The sequence below is a fragment of the Bidens hawaiensis genome, unplaced genomic scaffold (assembly GCF_021521415.1).
Source record: "Bidens hawaiensis isolate Kalapana, Puna unplaced genomic scaffold, B.hawaiensis_p1.1 tig00016822_1, whole genome shotgun sequence".
In the NCBI taxonomy this organism is placed as follows: domain Eukaryota; kingdom Viridiplantae; phylum Streptophyta; class Magnoliopsida; order Asterales; family Asteraceae; genus Bidens; species Bidens hawaiensis.
Window position 1 is genome coordinate 144,223 of NW_027492548.1, and position 20,392 is coordinate 164,614.

At 35.5% G+C, this 20,392-nt stretch overlaps 1 protein-coding gene across 1 annotated transcript; it reads left to right on the top strand.

The window, feature by feature from the left end:
• Positions 1 to 246: 246 nt before the first annotated feature.
• On the top strand, positions 247 to 2,281 carry LOC143552187 (MADS-box protein FBP24-like). Its single transcript, XM_077042464.1, has 4 exons — positions 247 to 780; positions 1,176 to 1,242; positions 1,358 to 1,522; positions 2,201 to 2,281. The coding sequence occupies exons 1-4, from the start codon at positions 593 to 595 to the stop codon at positions 2,279 to 2,281; spliced, it is 501 nt and encodes a 166-aa protein (XP_076898579.1). The 5' UTR covers positions 247 to 592.
• The last annotated feature ends 18,111 nt before the right edge of the window (positions 2,282 to 20,392 follow it).

Here is a 20,392-nt window from a genome sequence, read left to right on the forward strand (position 1 = left end):
TGTAATTTTGTGTCATATTTTGTTATTATAATAAATAATTAATGAAATAATAAGATGCTCACGCGAACGGCTAGTAAAGAGAGTGAAAGCGCAGAAAAGCTTATGGGTTTAGAACATTAATTAAGTAAATAAAAGTTTAAGATAAAAACCGTGACAACTAATAACTTAATAGATTCATAAATCAAAATTGTTGAACTTTAGGAGTTAATACATAATTAAGTCTTTAAATTTCTACCAAATTTTCTTATTCACTATAAATTAAATAGAAGCATCTTCTTTGTCTAAAGCTTATATTCCATGTAAACATTTAAAAAAAAAAAGAAGTTGGTGGTACGTAACTGAACTTGTAAATATTCCTCGTACCACACTCAACTTATTGGTATGCATTTCTGATAAGAGGGTTTTGTACATCTAACTTCTAAAATACGAAACCCCATATGATCACTCTTTTAACCTTTTCTAGTCTGCTTCTCTCCAAGAAATCACAGCTCATACTCATATTTGTTTCTGTTTAATGTTCTTTTAGATCTTGAGCATCTTTGTGAGGTTTCAACTTTTGTTACTTTTTGTTTAACAAGTTATCATACAAATCATGGGGCGAGGAAAGATCGAAGTGAAGCGAATCGAGAACAATACCAGCAGGCAAGTGACGTTTTCGAAGAGGCGAACCGGGCTTCTGAAAAAGACCCATGAGTTATCCGTGCTTTGTGATGCTCAGATTGGCCTCATTGTCTTTTCTAGCAAAGGGAAACTCTATGAGTACACAACTCATCCTCTCAGGTCACAACTTTGTTTACTTAATATATTCTTCAATCTGCTTTTTTAAACCACTCAAAATAAGATCTTGATCAATCTTGATGATCTACCTTTTTACCTTTAAATTTGTTAAAAATGGATTTAGGGTTTGGTTTTATTCCAAAGATCTAGTTGTTGAAAGCACAATAAATATTTATTTTTTTAAAAAAACCTTTGATTTGAATCATAATTGTTCCATAGATCCATACAGTATTTGTATGCATGTTAATGATGAAAAGAATGTTTCAAACTCTCTTTCTCTCTCCTAGGGTTTGATGAACTTTTGTTATGAATTTTTGTCCAAAATCTTTAAGCTTGCATAAATAACTTTTCAAATGTTATGAAAGATCTGGTGTTAACTTATGTGTCAAACATCACAGCATGACTCAAATCATAGACAAGTATATGAAATCAACTGGATCTCGTATTCTTCATCAAAACAACCAGGTAAAAACCTAGAGCATACTACAAAGATTTATTTTTCAACCACCTTAATTTAACCAAAAGTTGAAGATTTTAACTTTTGTTGGATGATGATCTATCTTGTGACGAGAAATTGAAGGAACAGATGCGAAGTGAGTTGACAAGAATGAAGAAGGAGACACTGAACCTTCAATTAAGTCTCCAACGATACAAAGGTGATGATCTGAACTCAGCACAGCTTGAAGAGCTTAATCAACTTGAGCAACAGTTGGAATATTCGGTTCAGAAGGTCCGAGCCAGAAAGGTATGGCAGTCAAGGCTTTGACTAATTAGTTTCTCCTTCTTTTGTAGAAATATGAAACCAGTTCATTAAGTTATATATTTTAATCAACAAATGCAACAACTATTTTAATCATTTCTCTCTTGAACCCACCATGTTTTTATGAGCGGACCAGTCATTAATAAACTGATCGCTTTGCCAGTTAGATCGGTTTGGTAGTATTGTTTTAAAAACCGAATCACATCATAAATAAGTTAAAGTTCAATCATATAATCATGTAAATATATAAGGAATTTTAAAGAAAGTATAACAATACTTTTTTTTGTATTGATTTGCAATAATAATAAGTATAAACTAAACAATATAGAGAGTATTGTAATATATAGATCACTAAATGGTATTACAAAAAAAATAAATAAATAACAAAATAAGTAAAGTTGAAATTTGGTCCCCATAGTCCAGTTCTGGAAGCACTATCATGATATGTAATATGTTAATATTGCCTTATTACTTATTGACCAAAGTTTTATAATGGTTTGACTTTTAAAACTCTATTTTTTTCGTGTCCTTAGGTTATAATAATTTCAGTGTGATTTTGAACATGAATTACTTCCCCACTTAAATGGATTATGAAAGTAATATACCATCCAATCATCAATCACTTTGATCTTCAAGACTAAAACTAATTTTTACTATTTACAGTTGCAACTTCTTCAACAGCAGGTGGACAATCTACAACGAACGGTAATCTTTGTCACCCAACATAATCAAAAGACTATATAAACGCATAAACAGAAACTTTCGACCCATTTTATTTTGCGAATTTATGCAGGAAAAGGTGTTAGAAAAGGAAAATGAGGAGATGTATCAGTGGGTAAGTATTAATCAATAGGTAACTCTATTACATTATGATTTGCATTTTTGTGCATTTTAGTTACCTAAATATTTTATAAACAGTTGATGGCTAAACAACAGCAAGAGATTAGCCAGCAACAAGCAGCTGCAATGACTGAACTAAGGCTTGTTGGACAAGAACATCAACTGTTTGAACAGTTTCCATTTTATGGATCAGAAGAACAGCCCAACAGTGTTCTACAACTTGCAGCAAATCTTCCCCAACTTCAACTACAGTCGTTCCAGTACCACCTCCAGCCCGCCCAACCCAACCATCAAGAATCAACCAGTGCACAACAAAACATCTACGGTATGTTAATATCCTTTTTGCATGTAAATATATGTAGATAGTTAGTAGCCACAGTTTTGTGGTAATTAATTAACAAATAATCGTAGAATATGCCAACCATATACCGAAAATGTTTGTTGAATAAAGCCACTGATTAGATAACCACAATTTTGATAAATGGTTGTTCTATGTCATTGCAATCCACAGGGGTTAACAACATAAAAATCATTGCACACAAATGTTCATACTCAAATGTAACTTTCACTTTGACACTTTGATACCTCATACTCTTTTTTTGTCATTTTTAATTGATCATGATAAATTAACATGTTAAATAAAAATTAAAAAACTAAATATTGAAAAACCTATTAGATTTTTCTAGTAAACTAATTTAGGATGTTCTGATATCATTGTTGTTAATTCATCGGTGTAGACATAAACTAAACTTTTGCCGAAGGATCATCACTATCGATCTTCGAAAAGGTTTCTATTTGATCAATTTGTTTGATCCATCAATGTATTTTATTGTAATTAGTATAATCAATATTTTCCTGCTTGTTATCATCAAAATTTTGACTCAAATTCATATCTTTCCTATCAATGGATTGAAACATCGCTCTTAAAAGATGCTATAAATATTTTTATTATGCAGTCTTGTAAAGTTACACTTCTGGTCCTTTTGTAAGACTTTTCTTTGGTCCTTTTGTTGCAGACTGATCGCGCTGCTTGGGAAAGGACCTTTTATATATATAGATATTGGTGTGTATGCACAATAATTATGACGGTGATTAAACTTAATTAGATACTTATATATAAAGAGATGCATGCTACCTTAGGTACTTCTTACTTGGGTATTTGAAATATTTATGTTTTGATGGACTTGCAATATATGAAGCTAGGTTATTTACATATGTCAATTGTTTCCGTTTATCAAGGCTTATTTGTTATTTTATAATTTATATGATACTCTTGGGTATATAGATATGCAGAAGCATAGCCAAAAACAATTATAGTAACCGGTTCACAGTAACATTAAAAACCATTATTGGCGTTGAAACTGTAAAAGCAGGAGAACACGAACCGTTAACACCTTTGAGTTTCGATCGACCAACTTGATCGATTCTTTTTGTTTATCAATTGATAAACAAAAACGAAACTTGCAAGGGTTTAAATAGCCTAACAACTTACCATATAAGGAACTAAAACATAACTTATTTGAAACTAATTTAAACACAAAAGAAGACACACGGTAACTAAACTTAGCAAACAAGTTTAAATAATAGTATATCTAGCCTTGATTTATAATCTCCTCCAAACCGCCCATTCAAGATCAATCATACCTCCCTTATTGTATTGACATTACGAACCGGTATTGATACTTTTACACTCTCTTTCAATAACGAGTCGATTCATTCCCACAAGTGAGCACATTTGATCAAGCTTTTCCTTTCTCATCCCCTTAGTTAGCATATCCGCCAACTACTCATTACTTCATTAGTATCCACACATATCAATACTACTTCTCCTTTGAGTACCTTTTCTCGAACAAAGTGATAGTGCACCTCAATGTGTTTTGTTCATGTATGGAACGCCATAGTTTCTACTAACTAAATAGCTGACTTACTATCATGTCTTAGACTCACCCCATGGTCAACTTCTTGGTTTAGCTCCTTCGTTAATCAGAATAGCCAAAGCAACTATTGTTATGTGACTGTCGGCTCAATACTCAGTTTCAGTAGTAGAAAAGGATGCTACCGATTGTCTCTTGCTACACCAAGACATCGTGCTTGGTCCGACACTACAAGAAATCGGGGTGTTTACCCACACATAATTTACCTACACTAATATATGTGTGGGTAAATACCTACACATGTTTGTATATGTGTGGATAATGAATGATGATAAATTTTGATAATGACTAACACATAATATGTGTTTGTAATACGTTTTAGCCACACTTGGTGTTGATGGGAAAATTTCTCCCCAAAATTGACAATTATTTAAATGTTAAATTAGCTACACATGTTGCTAACTTTCGTTATATGTAGGTAATTAGCTATACATATGTTAAAAAACTAATATATGTGTGGGTAATTAATTGTTTATGTTTTACCAACACATAATATTTGTAAGTATATATGTAGATAAAATAAGAAAATAAAATTATATTTTATTGTTTAAATGACGTGGAAAAATGTATACCTACACAACTTATAAATGTGCAATATGTGTAGATATTGGAACATATAAATTAATTAAATTTTTTTTTATTTTTTAAAAATGACATGCAAAATAAAAACCTACACATATTATAAATGTACAATACGTGTAGATATTGAAACATATAAATTAAGCAAATTAAATTATGTTTTATTTTTTTATAATACATGGGAAAATAAATATTTGCACATATTAAAAAACGTACAATTTGTGTAGATATTAGATAGATAAATGAAGTAAATAACTAAATAAATGAATACACATGTATAAAAATTTACATGTGTATTGTAAATATTGGATACGTTATAAGAAATGTGATGATTAGAAATATTATTGGACAATTAACTGGTTTTAAGGGTTATTATTGATTAATTATGGTACTTGATTGTCAATTAGTTTATTGATGGTCATTTAAGGTCACTAGTTCGAGTTATGGTCAATTAGAGTCAATGATTACCAATTAAGGGTAACTACTACAAATTAAGATCATTTTATATCGGTTTGGCTCATTAATGGTTAAATATAGTTAGCTCAGGCTATTATTAGTCAACTACGGTTAGTAAGGATTATTATTGATTATTGTAAATTAGAGTCGATACTTGTAAATTAAAGCTACTTATTGTCAATTAGAATCATTTATGGTCTATTATTGTTTTTTTAATCAAATAGGTTCCTTATATTTGGGTTAGAGTTCATGATGATCATATAGAGTTGTTGTTTTGGGTTATTATAATTTAATTAGATATTAATGGCCAAGTACGGTCAATTATGTACGAGTGTAATTAATTGGGGCCATAAGATATTTGACTTATGAGTTTTGGATTATATCAAAAAGTTGGTAGAAAATAGTACGTCTCACTGATATATGTAAAATTTAATAAAACATTACGTCAAGAAAAAATAAAAGTACGTTATATTTAACACGAGCTGATTTCAGATGAAGTTTATTTAAAAATATATTATATTCAAAATGTTATAAAATATGATATTTTAATAGTTATGAGTTTAAAAATAATAAAAGAAAACCATTCCTATATTTCCTGATTCCCTCAATGATCCCTCAAAATAGTTTCCATTTTTACTCTTCCTCTTCTTAATCTTAAATTAATCCTAAATTGACATCCTCTCCCCTCAAATTCCTCAATCGCCTTCTCAAAATCCCTAATCTAAATGTCTTCTTAGGCTGTTCTCGATCTATCGGTTTATACCACCTCGCCATTAAACGACCAACCTTGTTACTTGAGCCATTGGCCACGTATCGATGTCTGATGATGTTTTGCTGCCTACTCGTGTTTGTGATGAAGGTACTAATCTAACTATATGATATTTCATTTGCATACAAAAACACTCCCAAGGCTATGATTGGTGCATTGTTTAGGGCTAATGTTTTATATTGTGTTGTTTATACCTGAAAGGTTAGAAGACGCACACAAACTACTCGATGAAATGCTTCAACCAAGTTTTCAAGATGCAGATTACATGCCCCTTCATGTGATCTGGAATATCTTTTGGATGTATTTTATTTCTTATACAATCAAAATAGTTTTTTTACATCTCCTAAAATTGTTTTAGATGGTTTAAATATTATAAAAAACATCCTTTGTATGCCATGTTATTATATTGTTACGGACTGAAACCATTACAAGGTATGAGATTTGTCTCACATCGGTTGTATGGGCAACTGATGTGGGGTTTATAAGCCAAATTGGTTCCCTCACCTATCAGACTAGTCTTTTGGGTTGAGTTCTTCTGTTTGGCTTGTAACATTGGTATCAGAGCCAACCTCGGAGTGGTGGCCCGCGGAGTGGTGGCCTGGAGGAAGCCAGCCGTGACCAACGTGGCCGTGACCAACGAGGACTCGGAGTGGTGGCCTGGAGTGAGCCAGCCGTGACCAACGTGGCCGTGACCAACGAGGATGTTGGCCCTTAAGGAGGGTGCATTGTTATGGACTGAAACCATTGCAAGGTATGGGACTTGTCCCACATCCGTGGGCCATCACTCCGAGTCCTCGTTGGTCACGGCCACGTTGGTCACAGCTGGCTTCCTCCAGGCCACCACTTCGTGGGCCACCACTCCGAGGTTGGCTCTGATACCAATGTTACAAGCCAAACAGAAGAACTCAACCCAAAAGACTAGTCTAATATGTGAGGGAACCCATTTAGCTTATAAACCCCACATCAGTTGCCCATACAACCGATGTAGGAAAAGTCTCATACCTTGCAATGATTTCAGTGGTTTCAGTCCGTAACATATATCATGTCATGAAAAATTGGTAACATAATGTGCTTATATTTATTTTAATCAACTTCACAACTGGTTCTAAATTTTTTTAATATTATATATTAAACAAAGCAAATCGCTAGATCGTGTTGACTTTATCTTCATAATTTCCCGCATATTTTTTGAATGCTGGTTAAATACAGATTCCAAGGATTTAAATGATCAAATAACCCTTGTTGGGTTGAATGTTCTCTTTCTGTTTCATAACCTTTTATGTTGGGTAAACTAAAATATAATCTATGTTTCACTAGTTGGCCTAGTATAGAATTCCATGTCACCATTAGGTGAACATTTATTAGCTCTTTTGAATGTATTCAGTGTGATATAGTTCTTAAATCAGTTTAGTGGGTCTTTGAATTGGTGGACTTAACCAATGAAATTTTATATTTGAGCTTGATCAATTTACTTGTGAGCAGTGATGTTACCATACATGTGGAAGTTGAGAAAACCAGTTGGAAATGAGCAAAGAGATTGAAGTGGATTATGAAAAAGAAAAGTCGGGCTAGAAGCTATGCTAAAAGATATTGACAGCCAACAACAAAACTTGAACGTATGATGTCGAAGATTATGCAACAATTACCAGTTGGAAATTTGAGGTGACATGGATCAATGAGTGAACTTGTTTTATTATTTTCTATAAACTCGTTAGTGACTTATGACTACTTTTTGAATTGTCAGTTATAAGTATTTCAATTTCTATATCTTGTATTTTTGTTTGGGGTTTGAACAATGATATTTAAACATTTGTAATTTAGAATGATAATTTGGTCAAATATGCTTTATATCACTTTTGTATTTGTTGGTCTTGTTTGTATGTATTTGATAATTATTACCAACATATATTGTGATTATTGTTCACGCATAAATATATATCTACCAACACATCTATATTTGTTTCTACGAATATTAAAATCAATACCTACACATTTATCAATTTTACCTACACATAATATTACTTTTACCCACATATTTTTTTTGACGCATGTCATGACAGCCATGTTAGCTGCCACGTCATGCGCCGTGTCCTTTGCCATGTCACGTGCCACTTTAGCTGACATCTAAACAAATCAATATGCTTTTAACCACACATATTTGTTAGCTTTAGCAACACATATATATGTAGGTATAGTGTACTATCTACCTACACATTACTAACGTGTGGGTAATGATCTATCTCAACAGTCCTAAGGCAACACATCACGACACTTAATTTATGTGTAGGTAATGACAACTACCAACTCATAATAGGCTTTTACCCACACATACTACATGTGGTTAAAGACCCAAATTTTTTGTAGTGCGATAGGAAAACGTTCCTGGTTGTAAATGGGCGGCTACCCAGATCACCCGTGTAAACTTGATCACACACTACTATAAAAACGTCAATTAACACCGGTCTAGAAATCTATTTACAATGGTGTGAGGTCAAACTGTTGAATATAATGTAGAGCACCGTTTTATTTTGAACAATTATCCCAACCCGTTATAAATAAAAAGGAAACTAGTGTTGTTTTATAGACAAAACCTTTAACAACGGGTTTTAACCATTATTTTAAAACGGTTAACATATTCATGTTAGATTCCGTTAATATATTCAACTTACAAACCTCCTCCAATCTACCCGGCCACTTTCATAATTCTCCAATAATTTCCTCCTGCAGAATCCTCCAATCATCAAATTATGTATGCTACGTCCTATTCCAAAGCCACCTTACTATAGGTTCTTGAACTTTTGTTGGAATTTGTGTTCTCAGAAATATAATACCTTTTGAACGGCCTCTAGTCTTATTTGATTTTTAGATCGATTCCAGACAATGAGAAATGGAAGGCTATACACATTCAAATGTTTTATGAATTAATGTCTTGATGATCATGTTTTAAAATATATATCAAATATGTATTCATCTTTAAAGATTTGTCTAACCAATGTTTTATTTGCATTTGGAAATAGATTCCTATTCAATCATGATTTTGCCCAAGCTGTATATATTTGTAAGAATATTTTTTAGTTACACACACACATATATATATAAATAAATTATTTAGTTTAACTTTATTGGTGATAATTAATCCTTTAAATACCTAATGATTTAAAGATTTAATTATGTAGAATGCTAACTAGTTTCAATGGAATGATTTGAAGACAAGAGTTACATCTAAAGAGTTTGAGGTATGTATCCTAGATTACTTGATGTAGATGACGTGCTCTAATCAAAAACAGGTTTTATATCACTAAATACCTATAACTACTACGGGTAATTAAGGTCGCCTCCACAGGAAATCAATGGAAAGTGCAAGTAAAACAAATAATGAATTAATTATTATATTAAGCTAGCAGTCGATGTCAAGCGGTTTTAAAAAATGATTTGAAACACACGATTACTTTGAAAGTTTGTGAACAATTATAAAAAATGTGATTCACTTCAGGTTTAGGTAATGTGATAACAAATTAATCACAAATTCGGATATATCAATTGCGCAGTAATTACTAGTCCGCTACAGTTGGGTCGTGATGACAAACGATACCCTAACCGAATTGTTGACACAACTGAACCCCGATCTACCCAATTACCATTTTTATATTATGAAAATCAATTAGGTTGCAATGAATAGCGATTATTAGTTAAATGACACAAGAACCTAGACCTAAATGCTGATGAACCCAACCAGATAAGTGGTGCAAGATTCGATAATCAAAACTACAAACTGTTTAAACAATTGGTTAATAGAGTAGAACAATATTAAACTACAAATTCAACCAAGTTCATAATCGTTAAAGCATAAAGAATTTGATCAAAGTAAGGTTACACAAAACCCTAGCCTAAAGTGAACACGAAGGTTTTGTCTTGCCTCATGGAGATAGCACCTTTAAATCTTGATTCGGTTGAAGGAAACATGGTTAAAGAGGTGATTAGGATGATTGGAGAGGTCCAAAATTGGCTTTAGAAAACCCAAAAATGGCTGGAAGAAGTCTCCTCCTCATAACCCTAAGTTTATATATATATATATATATATATATATATATATATATATATATATATATATATATATATATATATATATATATATATATATATATATATATATATATATATATATATATATATATGGGAGAAAAAACCTAAAATCCGCGTCATTTTACGAACTAGGCCGCAATTTGTGCTCATAGGACCGCAACTTGCGGCCTCCTCATCCAAAAGTGCTTGATATATGCCCCAGCTTGCGGGCTCTTTTACCAGACAGGATCACAAATTGCGGCCCTGAGAGCGCAACTTGCCGCCTGTTTGTTCTTCTTTATTTTTTCTCCATATCTTGACTACCGGGCTCGTTCATCTTCGTATTAACTCTCGAGTATGCTTAGCTCCATTAAGCATCGAACACCTGTAATCATATAAGATCTCAAAGTAATCGTGTTCGATATATATATAAATAGCTAAAGCACACTATATGAGACATTAAAAACACATTCTTTTACCCACACATCAGATCCCACACTTATCCTTTTTGGTCCCGAAAAAGATTTACAATGAAATCAAAACCAGAAACTATCTTTAAAAAACACTTAGATTATTTTAATTAATGACAGATAACACAAAAACAGTGATTGCAAGTATTGCTATCCACTTAAACCCAATAGCCGAAAAATCAGACCCCTAATCATGTTTATATTTTAAGTTCAAGTTAACATCTAATTTAAGGGTCCCACACCTAGAATTGCAAATCCGCCTAGTTTGTTTCAGATATGTCAAAGTAAAGATGAAATCAAAAGGATTTTTCTACCACTATAACCCAAAAACTTGTAAATGTTAAAACATAACCTCACAGACGGATAAATAATTTGAGCATTTGAATATAATTATATATTAAACCTCACCCATGGATGTTCACACCATGGTTGCTAGCCCAGTGAGAAAGATATAAGCGGTTGTTTTTTTTCCCTTAACATTCATTGATCCTCACCAAGAGGCCTAGCTGCCAAGCTGCCAACTCGAGGGAAAACACATAGGTTTTTGTATCTTAATCATGCCATTATTTTTCGATCCTCATCCATAGATGTCATCTCCAAGTCACTATCCCATAAGGAGACACAATAAATTATTGGATTTTTCTCAATTATTTAGCATTTAATGCTCATTTTGATGAATTAATGAGGCGCCACACTTGTGTGCCGATTAAGTGAGATCAGATCCTAAAATTCACAAGGTTTTAACCTATAGTGGTGCTTATACATTAACTTAGACATTTCAGTTTCTTCACTTTCCTAAGATGGGAACCCACAAGATTGAATGATCTTAATTGTAAGTCCCGTAGAAGAATCTTTCAATATGATATCAGCAATCTCTATATTAGTGTGGAATCTAACAAGAGATGATTCAAGAACAATGAACAAGAATACGTAAACACAATGGGATCCTTCAAAACATACGTTTATTACGTCAGATGCTTAAGCAATCCAAAAATCGTGTAGCACACCAAACAAACTTAACGGCCAACCTAAACCCTATACAATGAGATCTATATATAGGGCAACCAACATACTAGCCCAACAAAGTCCCAAAGCCCACCGAGATCCATAAGGATCTTGGTTTACATACAAAACCCAAAACCAACCCTAACTAAGTACAAACCATCAAGTATAGACCCAACAGTCTCCCCCTTGGTTTGTAGATTCGTTCTTAATCGTGCTCCATGTAATCAATGTCAGCATCCTTCAAACCACCTGCCCAAAATTTAGTTCTGATGATGGAGGTTGCCATACTTGTGTATTCCTTAGCAACTGTTTCAAAAATTGGGTCAGCCATTATTTGAAATGTGCTGAGGGTCTTGATATCCTTTTCCCCAAACTTGAGCAAGTCTCTTGGATCAACAAATCTGAACTGCCCTTTGCCCTTCTGTAAGCGTATAACAACAGTGGCAGTCTCACTATCATATATCCAGAACCTCATATTATCCAAGGTACCATCTGGAATGACGTCAGGCACAGGAATATGAGTAGCTTTATTTGTGGCAGGCCACATAACTTTTACCATGGTTTTTCCTGTCCGAGGATCCCTAACCCCCTTGGCCTTCTTCAAAAATGACTCAGCGGTCTTCATATTTGGAAATCCAGTATCGACTTGACGACGTAGGAAGTTCCAGAAGTCAGTCCCCCGCTTGTCATGAGTTGGGTTGTGGAATGGAGCATTGATCAGGTCATTGAGATCTACCTTTGTCCAGGACCCGAAGTTCTTCATCTTCTTGCAGTATTCGGTATTCCCAGACCTTCGTTTAACCCACCACATATTCTTTTCAGCGTCAATACCCCACGACATAACTCCTGATCGATCACCATATTTGTCAGAGAATCCCTTTTGAAAGGTGACGATAAACCTGTCTGGATGATCGGACGATTCAACGTTTTGATTAGAGTTCTTCATTACGAGGAGTTTTTCCTGAATGCGATCCGATTTCTCTTTTGTCATTGGAGGTGCAGACATATATTGTTCCAGCGTCTCAGATTCATCTATGTTGGTAGCTGGACGACCACTGGAACTGCCACCTTGATCAACTTGAGGTGTCCTTGACGTTACATCATCACTGCTCTTGAATTCATCTCTGAACTTATGAATGAGTTTTTGTTGGAGGTCTAGGTATATAGCAGTTAATCCTCCCATGTTAGACTGAAGCTCTTTGATCTTGGAATCCTTTTCAGAGTTGCTAGCCTCAAGTTCTTGAATACGCACATATTTTACAACTGAATCTTGTTCGAGTTCAAAAACCCGACGTTGTAGAGCTTGAACGTCAATGGGAGCAGCCTCAAGTACAACCCCCTTTCCTTTATTTTGCAGGAAAGTCTCTTGCATGGCGAGAATCTGTGCAATCTTCTCGAAGGCAATACAGCTTGACTGACCCTGATTGGTTGGGCCAGATGATCCAGATGGTGCATCAATATGTGGAATATGTGGAATAGCAGCTTCAAAGTCAAACTCTCGAGCAATATCATCAAAAATATTTTCTTGAGGTTGAGGCTCAACAGTGGATGGACTAGGATCAACATGAGTCTCAGTAACATTCGGCTAACGTTGATGTAATGTGGTAGTTGGCTTTTTGTTGATGGTGCAGTTGTAGGTGTTGTTGTTGGTGTTTCAGAAACCAGCACGCTAGGTCTCGGATCTTTCTTCCTTCGTTTACGTGGAATGAGATCGGCGGAAGGTTCTTCAGGTGTACCATCATCTTCATTTATAGTGACTGCTTGAGGAGGCTTCAAGGTAGTCGACTGTAGTAATTCTTTAAAAGTCTCAAAATATTTTAGCTACTCAGTAGTCGAAGCACTATCTGTTTCACGGTGTTCTATATCTTCATCATCAGAACTGATCTCAAGTGTAGCAGCACGCCTCTGAGCTGGCGCCACATGCTCTTCGGCAACTTGAGCTATAACCGGTACAGTCTCTGTTTTAGCAAACCGACCAAATTTAACTAAATCATGGAAGCCAGGATAAACGATCTTTGACCCTTTCCTGGACTGCTTCATCAATCCAAAGTTATTTGGTCCCATCGACTTCATATCTAATGTCTCAACAGATTTAACAAAGTCAGTGTAACGTGAATAAAAAATCATTTGTAAGAATCGAGGATACATTATAAACATCTCCTTCTTCTTCCCCTTTAGGTTGCTCAACATTTCATCAAAAACGAACTTGGAATAATTGAAATTCCAATCCATTATCAAAGCAACCACAACCGACATCTGGATGTGGCTTATCTCATCGGATCCTCCTTTTCGTCCCGACACACACGTAAAGAATGTGTGCATCAAGAATCTCCAGTAGGGATAGAAAATTTTCTTGATTGCAAGAGGATAAGTTCCCCAATAACCCATTCTAGTCAATACTTCAGTAACAGCAGCAATCGAGTATTCCGTTGGGTAATCAGGTTGATCCCCAAACAGCAACACCTCACGTATAACAGCCTCAGAGATCACGACCGGCTTCTTTTGAACAGTGGAGTTTATATTCATGGCTCCACCTCCTGCTTGTTGATTGATTGAGGAATTTTTCCAGAATTAAGTTATCATCTTCTTGCAAATAATCAGAGTTTCTCGTAATGCTTGAGAAATCCTGCACGTGTTGAGACCAACGATCATGGACTTGAACTCCTTGTATGCCAAAGGAGGATCAAACAGATGTCCAGCAATATTGTGAGTATCGACAAACTTTAATGGAGCTTGATCTGCCATTACTGCAACAGACGAGTCAAGTTAGCAAGGGTTTACACAATTTGAATGACAAAAACAAGTTCAGGGGCACAATTATTAATTTCTTAAACATTTAGGATTAATTTTGATAAAAACACATTTGATGGACCATAAATGATCAATAATAACAATATTATAATGAATCTCGCTCCAGGAGACTGTTTTCTATCCATGTAAAGAGATTTCGGTCAATGTATGGAGTTCTCGGTCAAAGGAGACATGTTCTCTGTTCAGACCCACCGAGAACAGGGGTTCTTGGTCAGGGGTAAGAGATTTTTGTCAACGGAAGTCAATCGAGAACTCTTGGTTTGAGGTCAACAGATCAGGGAAGAGACCCTATGAATTCGTCCTTGGGAGACGTGTCGTCTTCTTCAACAAGACCGAAAACGCCATGGAACCTGCAATAAACTCTTGAATTCCTAATATTCAACCAAACATGTTCCCAACACTGTTACAATCAAAGATCTAATACAACCAAATAATCAGTGTATGAATCATCAACAAAGTCCATCTATCCATAAGGACACATCTCAATTGGTCTCGTAAATATCAATCAAATCGTTCTTGTGTTCATTACCTGTGAGTGAATCAAAGAACACCAAGAAAAACAGAATATGATTAGTATATCAAAGCAAGAGTTTTCGGCCAGAGGTTTAATCAGAGAGAGGATATTGAAGGTAATGCCAATAATTGAGGCACAAGGATCCTTTTATATTCCAAGCATTGTGGGCCGAGAACCCATAGGGACCAAGAAAACCCAACCAGACGAGCCCAAATTGCAAACCTTATCCCAAAACCAAGTTTTAAAATGTCCAGATGCAAACCCAAGGCCCAAAGAAGTTTACCCACATCAAGGAAAACCCAATTTGAACGCATGTTTCGAGGAGAGTAGTTTCGATATAAAAACAAAATGAACAAAATTAAATAAACAAAAATTAACACAAACACCAGTCATTTTGAAATATAACATGATTTTGGGATCAAATTTCAGTTTTTGATAAAATTCGCCGCCTTTTATGAAAAGATCCGAACATGGAATCTTATTGATTAGGGTGATGTCACAAGAATTCATGTTCAGCGTTATTATGGCGTAGAGAGACAGGTTGATAGCAGGTATAAAAAAAACCTTAGCATGATTTTTATTGCGTCAGTGATATCAATTTGGTTCAGTTAGGCATAAAGCTTAGATGGACATCACTTATGGACCTGTGATGCCTCCTATCTCTTCTCAAAGCGTATTTGGCTTTCCCCAGATCACCCCAATTTGACTCTAACCTCCTAGTGCTTGATCAAAAGGGTTTTCTTTACAAAATCAAAATTTTAAGCTTCAAGGTTGAACGTTGGACTTACACGCCATTCGGACTTACATGCCTTTCATTCAGGATGTTTAGAACTTAATTGAATGCCCCACCCTGTAGTTCTAGTTTGAACCCTTTAAGCTTTAAAACAATTTAATCTATAAATATATACAAAAGTGCAAATTTTTATTTTTATTTTTTTTATTTTTTATTTTTATAATACACATAATAACACAATATTTTTGGTGATCAAGACACTAACGGGCTCGTGTATGACTGGGTAATTGCTTTTCTGCCTATCATTCGGATAGATGTATATAGAGACATGCACATTTCTTCAAAATGACTCTCCACGGTAAGTTTAGCAAGTTTAGTTTATATCACTTCAACTCTTATGCATCATGAAAAGCTACCATACAAATCAATGACTGTCTAGAGCCTTTTAAGCTTAATAACTCCACCCGTTAGGCACACAGAAACAATTTTTCTATCATTTTCCAAAGGTTGGATCAATTTTCAATTGAAAATGTTTTGAAGCTTCAAAAAGCTGTTAACTGAATAATCATATCACTTTCCAGAGAGTTACAGAAGACACACATGTTAAGAACTCAGTCACCCCGATCACTCTTTAGCTTTCAGGTAAATGGCTATCCCGTATGACCACAAGTGGTTAACAGGACCAAACACATATGAGAATACATGTCCCTCCAGTTTAGAATTACCGACATAATTTTAAGTGAAAGAATTCAAAACACATCACAATCGCCCCGGATGCTTTCAGTCTTTAGGTAAATGGCTATCCTGTGAATCTACGAGTAGATTACCGGACCAAACATATACAAGTATATGTCCTTCAAACTTGAGCAACCGACATAATTTTAAGCGAATGTGAATCTTGAAAAACACAATCAAATTTTTTTTTAATAAACACACACACACTCTTTTTGAATTTGTTAATTTTCTCCCCCTAAATTTGTGCAAATTTAAAAACATGTACAAATGTATCCTCAAAAAGACTCAATTCTCGAAATGAAGCATTTTAAAAGAACTCACAAGCACATTAAATTTGGTTATTCCAACTAGTTTTGTAAATAAGTCCGCCACATTGTTATCAATGTGAACTTGTTGAAGATGAATCAATTTTCGGTCGTAACAATCGTGAATAAAATGAATTTTAATATTGATGTGCTTGGTTTTGGAGTGTTGAACCGGATTCTTAACAATTGCAATAGCAGCATCATTATCACAAAAGATAGGAGTGTCAAGAAATTCCAAACTGTAATCCAGCAGCTGGTTTTGCATCTAGATAACCTGTGAGCAGCAAGCTGATGCAGCAACATATTCAGCCTCGGCAATTGACGTGGATACCGTTTGTTGTTTCTTGCATTGCCATGAGATAAGAAGATCGCCCAAAAACTGGCGGCCGGCCGACGGGGATTTAATACCAATGTCATCTCCACCATAATTGCTATCAGTGAAAGAATATAGATCAAAATCTGAGTTTTTGGGATACCAAAGACCTAACTTCGATTGTCCCTTCATATATCTAAAAATACGTTTAACAGCAGTTAAATGAGAAAGTTTAGGGTTAGCCTGAAAGAGAGCACACTGGCAGACAACGAACATGATGTCAGGACGACTGGCGGTGAGATACATCAGAGACCAGATTATCGATCGATAGTACGTTTGATCTATGGGACTCCCTTCCGGATCAGATGTCAAGAGTGGTCTTTCCACCATAGGAGTGGTAGCACTCTTGGAATTTTGAAACTCAAATTTCGCAAGCATATCTTCAACGTATTTCCCTTGATGCAGCAAAATTCCCGTCGAGCTCTGACGAACCTACAACCCCAAAAACGTTGTCATTTCTCCCAACGAGCTCATCTCAAATATTTTCTTCATTACTTCTTCAAATTTTGTACACAGCTCAGCACTAGTGGATCCAAAAATGATGTCATCCACATAAATTTGAACTAGAATCGAATCTTTCCCGACAATTTTGAGGAACAGAGTTTGATCAATGGTTCCCCGTTTATAACCATGACCTAGAAGATGAGCTGTCAGCGTAGCATACCACGCCCGAGGAGCCTGATGAAGCCCATACAATGCTTTATCTAACTTGTAAACGTGATTGGGATTCTTGGAGTCTACAAATCCTGGTGGCTGATCCACGTAAATCTCTTCTTTAACTTCGCCGTACAGAAACGTGGTCTTAACATCCATCTGATACACAGTGAAACCCATGAATGACGCATAAGCCAGAAAAATCCTGATGGCCTCTAGTCTAGCTACGGGATCATAAACTTCAGTGTAATCTAACCCTTCAACCTGACAAAAACCAAGAACTACTAATCGTGCTTTGTTTCTAACAATAAATCCCGTGTCATATTTCTTGTTTCAGAAAACCCATCTCGTATCTAGCGCTTTTTTCCTTCCGGTAACTCAACCAACCTCAAAGATTTCAATTTATCAAACTGATTTAATTCTTCATGCATAGCATTCACCTAGCTCGGTTCCTGAAGAGACATTTCTACTGTTTTTGGTTCAATCTGAGAGATAAAACATGAAAGCAAGCAGTTGTTTATATGTCTTGTCTGACTTCTGGCGAACACACCTGTTTAAAGAGGACCTATGACATTCTCAATTGGATGATTTTTCTGGATCCTTGATGAGACTAATTGTTCGGAAACGTCACCGGTAAAAGGCGGGTTTGACAGGTTTTCATCAACTTCAGCGAGAGGAGACTTCCATCCAGAGGTCGTCGTACTATGCGAGTACGAGGTACTGGCGACGTATTAATTCGGAATGACATCGAGAAATAAAGTGCTCCCGAAATTTTGACGAATAGGACTCTCCCCCTCAACTGTTGAAGCATTTTCTGATGGAGTTGGTGAGGACACTGTTGCAGTAACCCTTTCTGGTTGATTGACAGGGCATGGATCGAGTGGCTCTATCAAATCATCATCCAAAATGGAGATAAATGAGACACGGCATGTTGATCTTCTTTCTCAGTATCTACGGTAGCATCACCTGAGATTTCTGTGTTGGTAACCGGAAGCACGTTAAATGGTTTTGAAGAGTTCATTCTAATCAAACAACCAGTCAGGACCGACACGGGCATCGGTCTCGTTTTCTTCCAACCAACGAACATCATATGATTCCAAAATCTGCTTGGTTGACTTAATGTAAACTCTGTAGGCGGTACGACCAACATAACCAACGAAGTAACAGTCATCAGCTTTGGCCCAAAATTTTGGAGTTGACTCAAGATTCAGTAGAGTACATGGGCAACCAAATTCTCTGAAATGTGCAACAGTGGGCTTATGACCATAGACAATCTCATATGGAGTTTTCATTTGAGACTTGTTGATTATCACCCGATTTTGAACATAGCATGCAGTATTGATAGCTTCAGCCCAGATAAATAATGGCAATTTAGAGTCAAACAACATGGTCCTTGCCGCCTCGACAAGAGTCCTATTTTCCTTTCAGCCACACCATTCTGTTGCGGTGTTCGAGCTGAACTGTACTGACGAAGTACCCCCCCCCCCCTTTCTGAACAAAAATAATTCAACGAGGCATTCTTGAATTCCGTACCATTGTCTCAATGAATGCCTTTCAGCTTCAGATTAAGTTGATTCTCCATAAGGACCAAAAATATCTTGATCAGTTCTGCAGTTTCACTCTTTTTTGACAATAAAGACACCCAAGTAAAACATGAGTAGTCATCAATAATAACTAGACAATAAGAGCTGCGAGAAAGACTCAAAACATGAACCAGACCGAAGAGATCCATATGTAGCAATTGAAAAACGGATGAAATGGTATTAATCAATTTTGGCTTATGAGTTTTCCGATGATGTTTACCCAAAGCACAAGCCACACATTTTTCAATAGTAACAAAATCTTTAACGGGTAAACCACGCACCAAATCGTTTTTAGCAAGACAGTTCAAGTTTTTCATTTTAGCATGACCAAGACGACGATGCCAAAGCATGGCATTATGTTCTGACACTTTTGAAAACAAGCAGGTTATTTCATCAGGAACATTTTTGTTCATGTCGATCACATAAGCATTATCTTTTCTTTGTGATCGAACAAGAATCCAGTCTTCTGGTATGATGATACCAGGTTTCAAAATCAAGCACTCTTTCTTAGTAAAATGAGTTGAAAACCCCTTATCACATATTTGTGACACGCTCAACAAACTGTGCTTCAACTCTGGAACAAAATTGACATTTTCGAATGTTAAAAAACCATTACTTACAGTACCCTTTTGTGTAATCTTCCCATTTTCTCCTCCCTCAAAGGACACATACCCACCATTAAAGATTTCAATGTCATGTAGCTGTGAAATGTCTCTTGTCATGTGCCTGGAATAGCCACTATCAACATACCAAGGTCTGATGATATTCCTCCATAGTTGTTCCTGCACGATGTGCGAGATCAATTAGACTTCGGTACTCGGTCCATAGTTACACTGGGTGACCCTGACTCATCTAAGGTTGTCACAGGTTGCCATGACATGTCCTTTTGATCATCTAACATTGATTTTAAAGACTCTTTTACCGGAGATTTAAGCAACCATGTATGTCTACCATTGTAAGATTTGGCATTATATGTACGAATGGATGACTTGATCTCCGGTTTTCGAGGGTTAGAACTAGACGCTTCTGTCT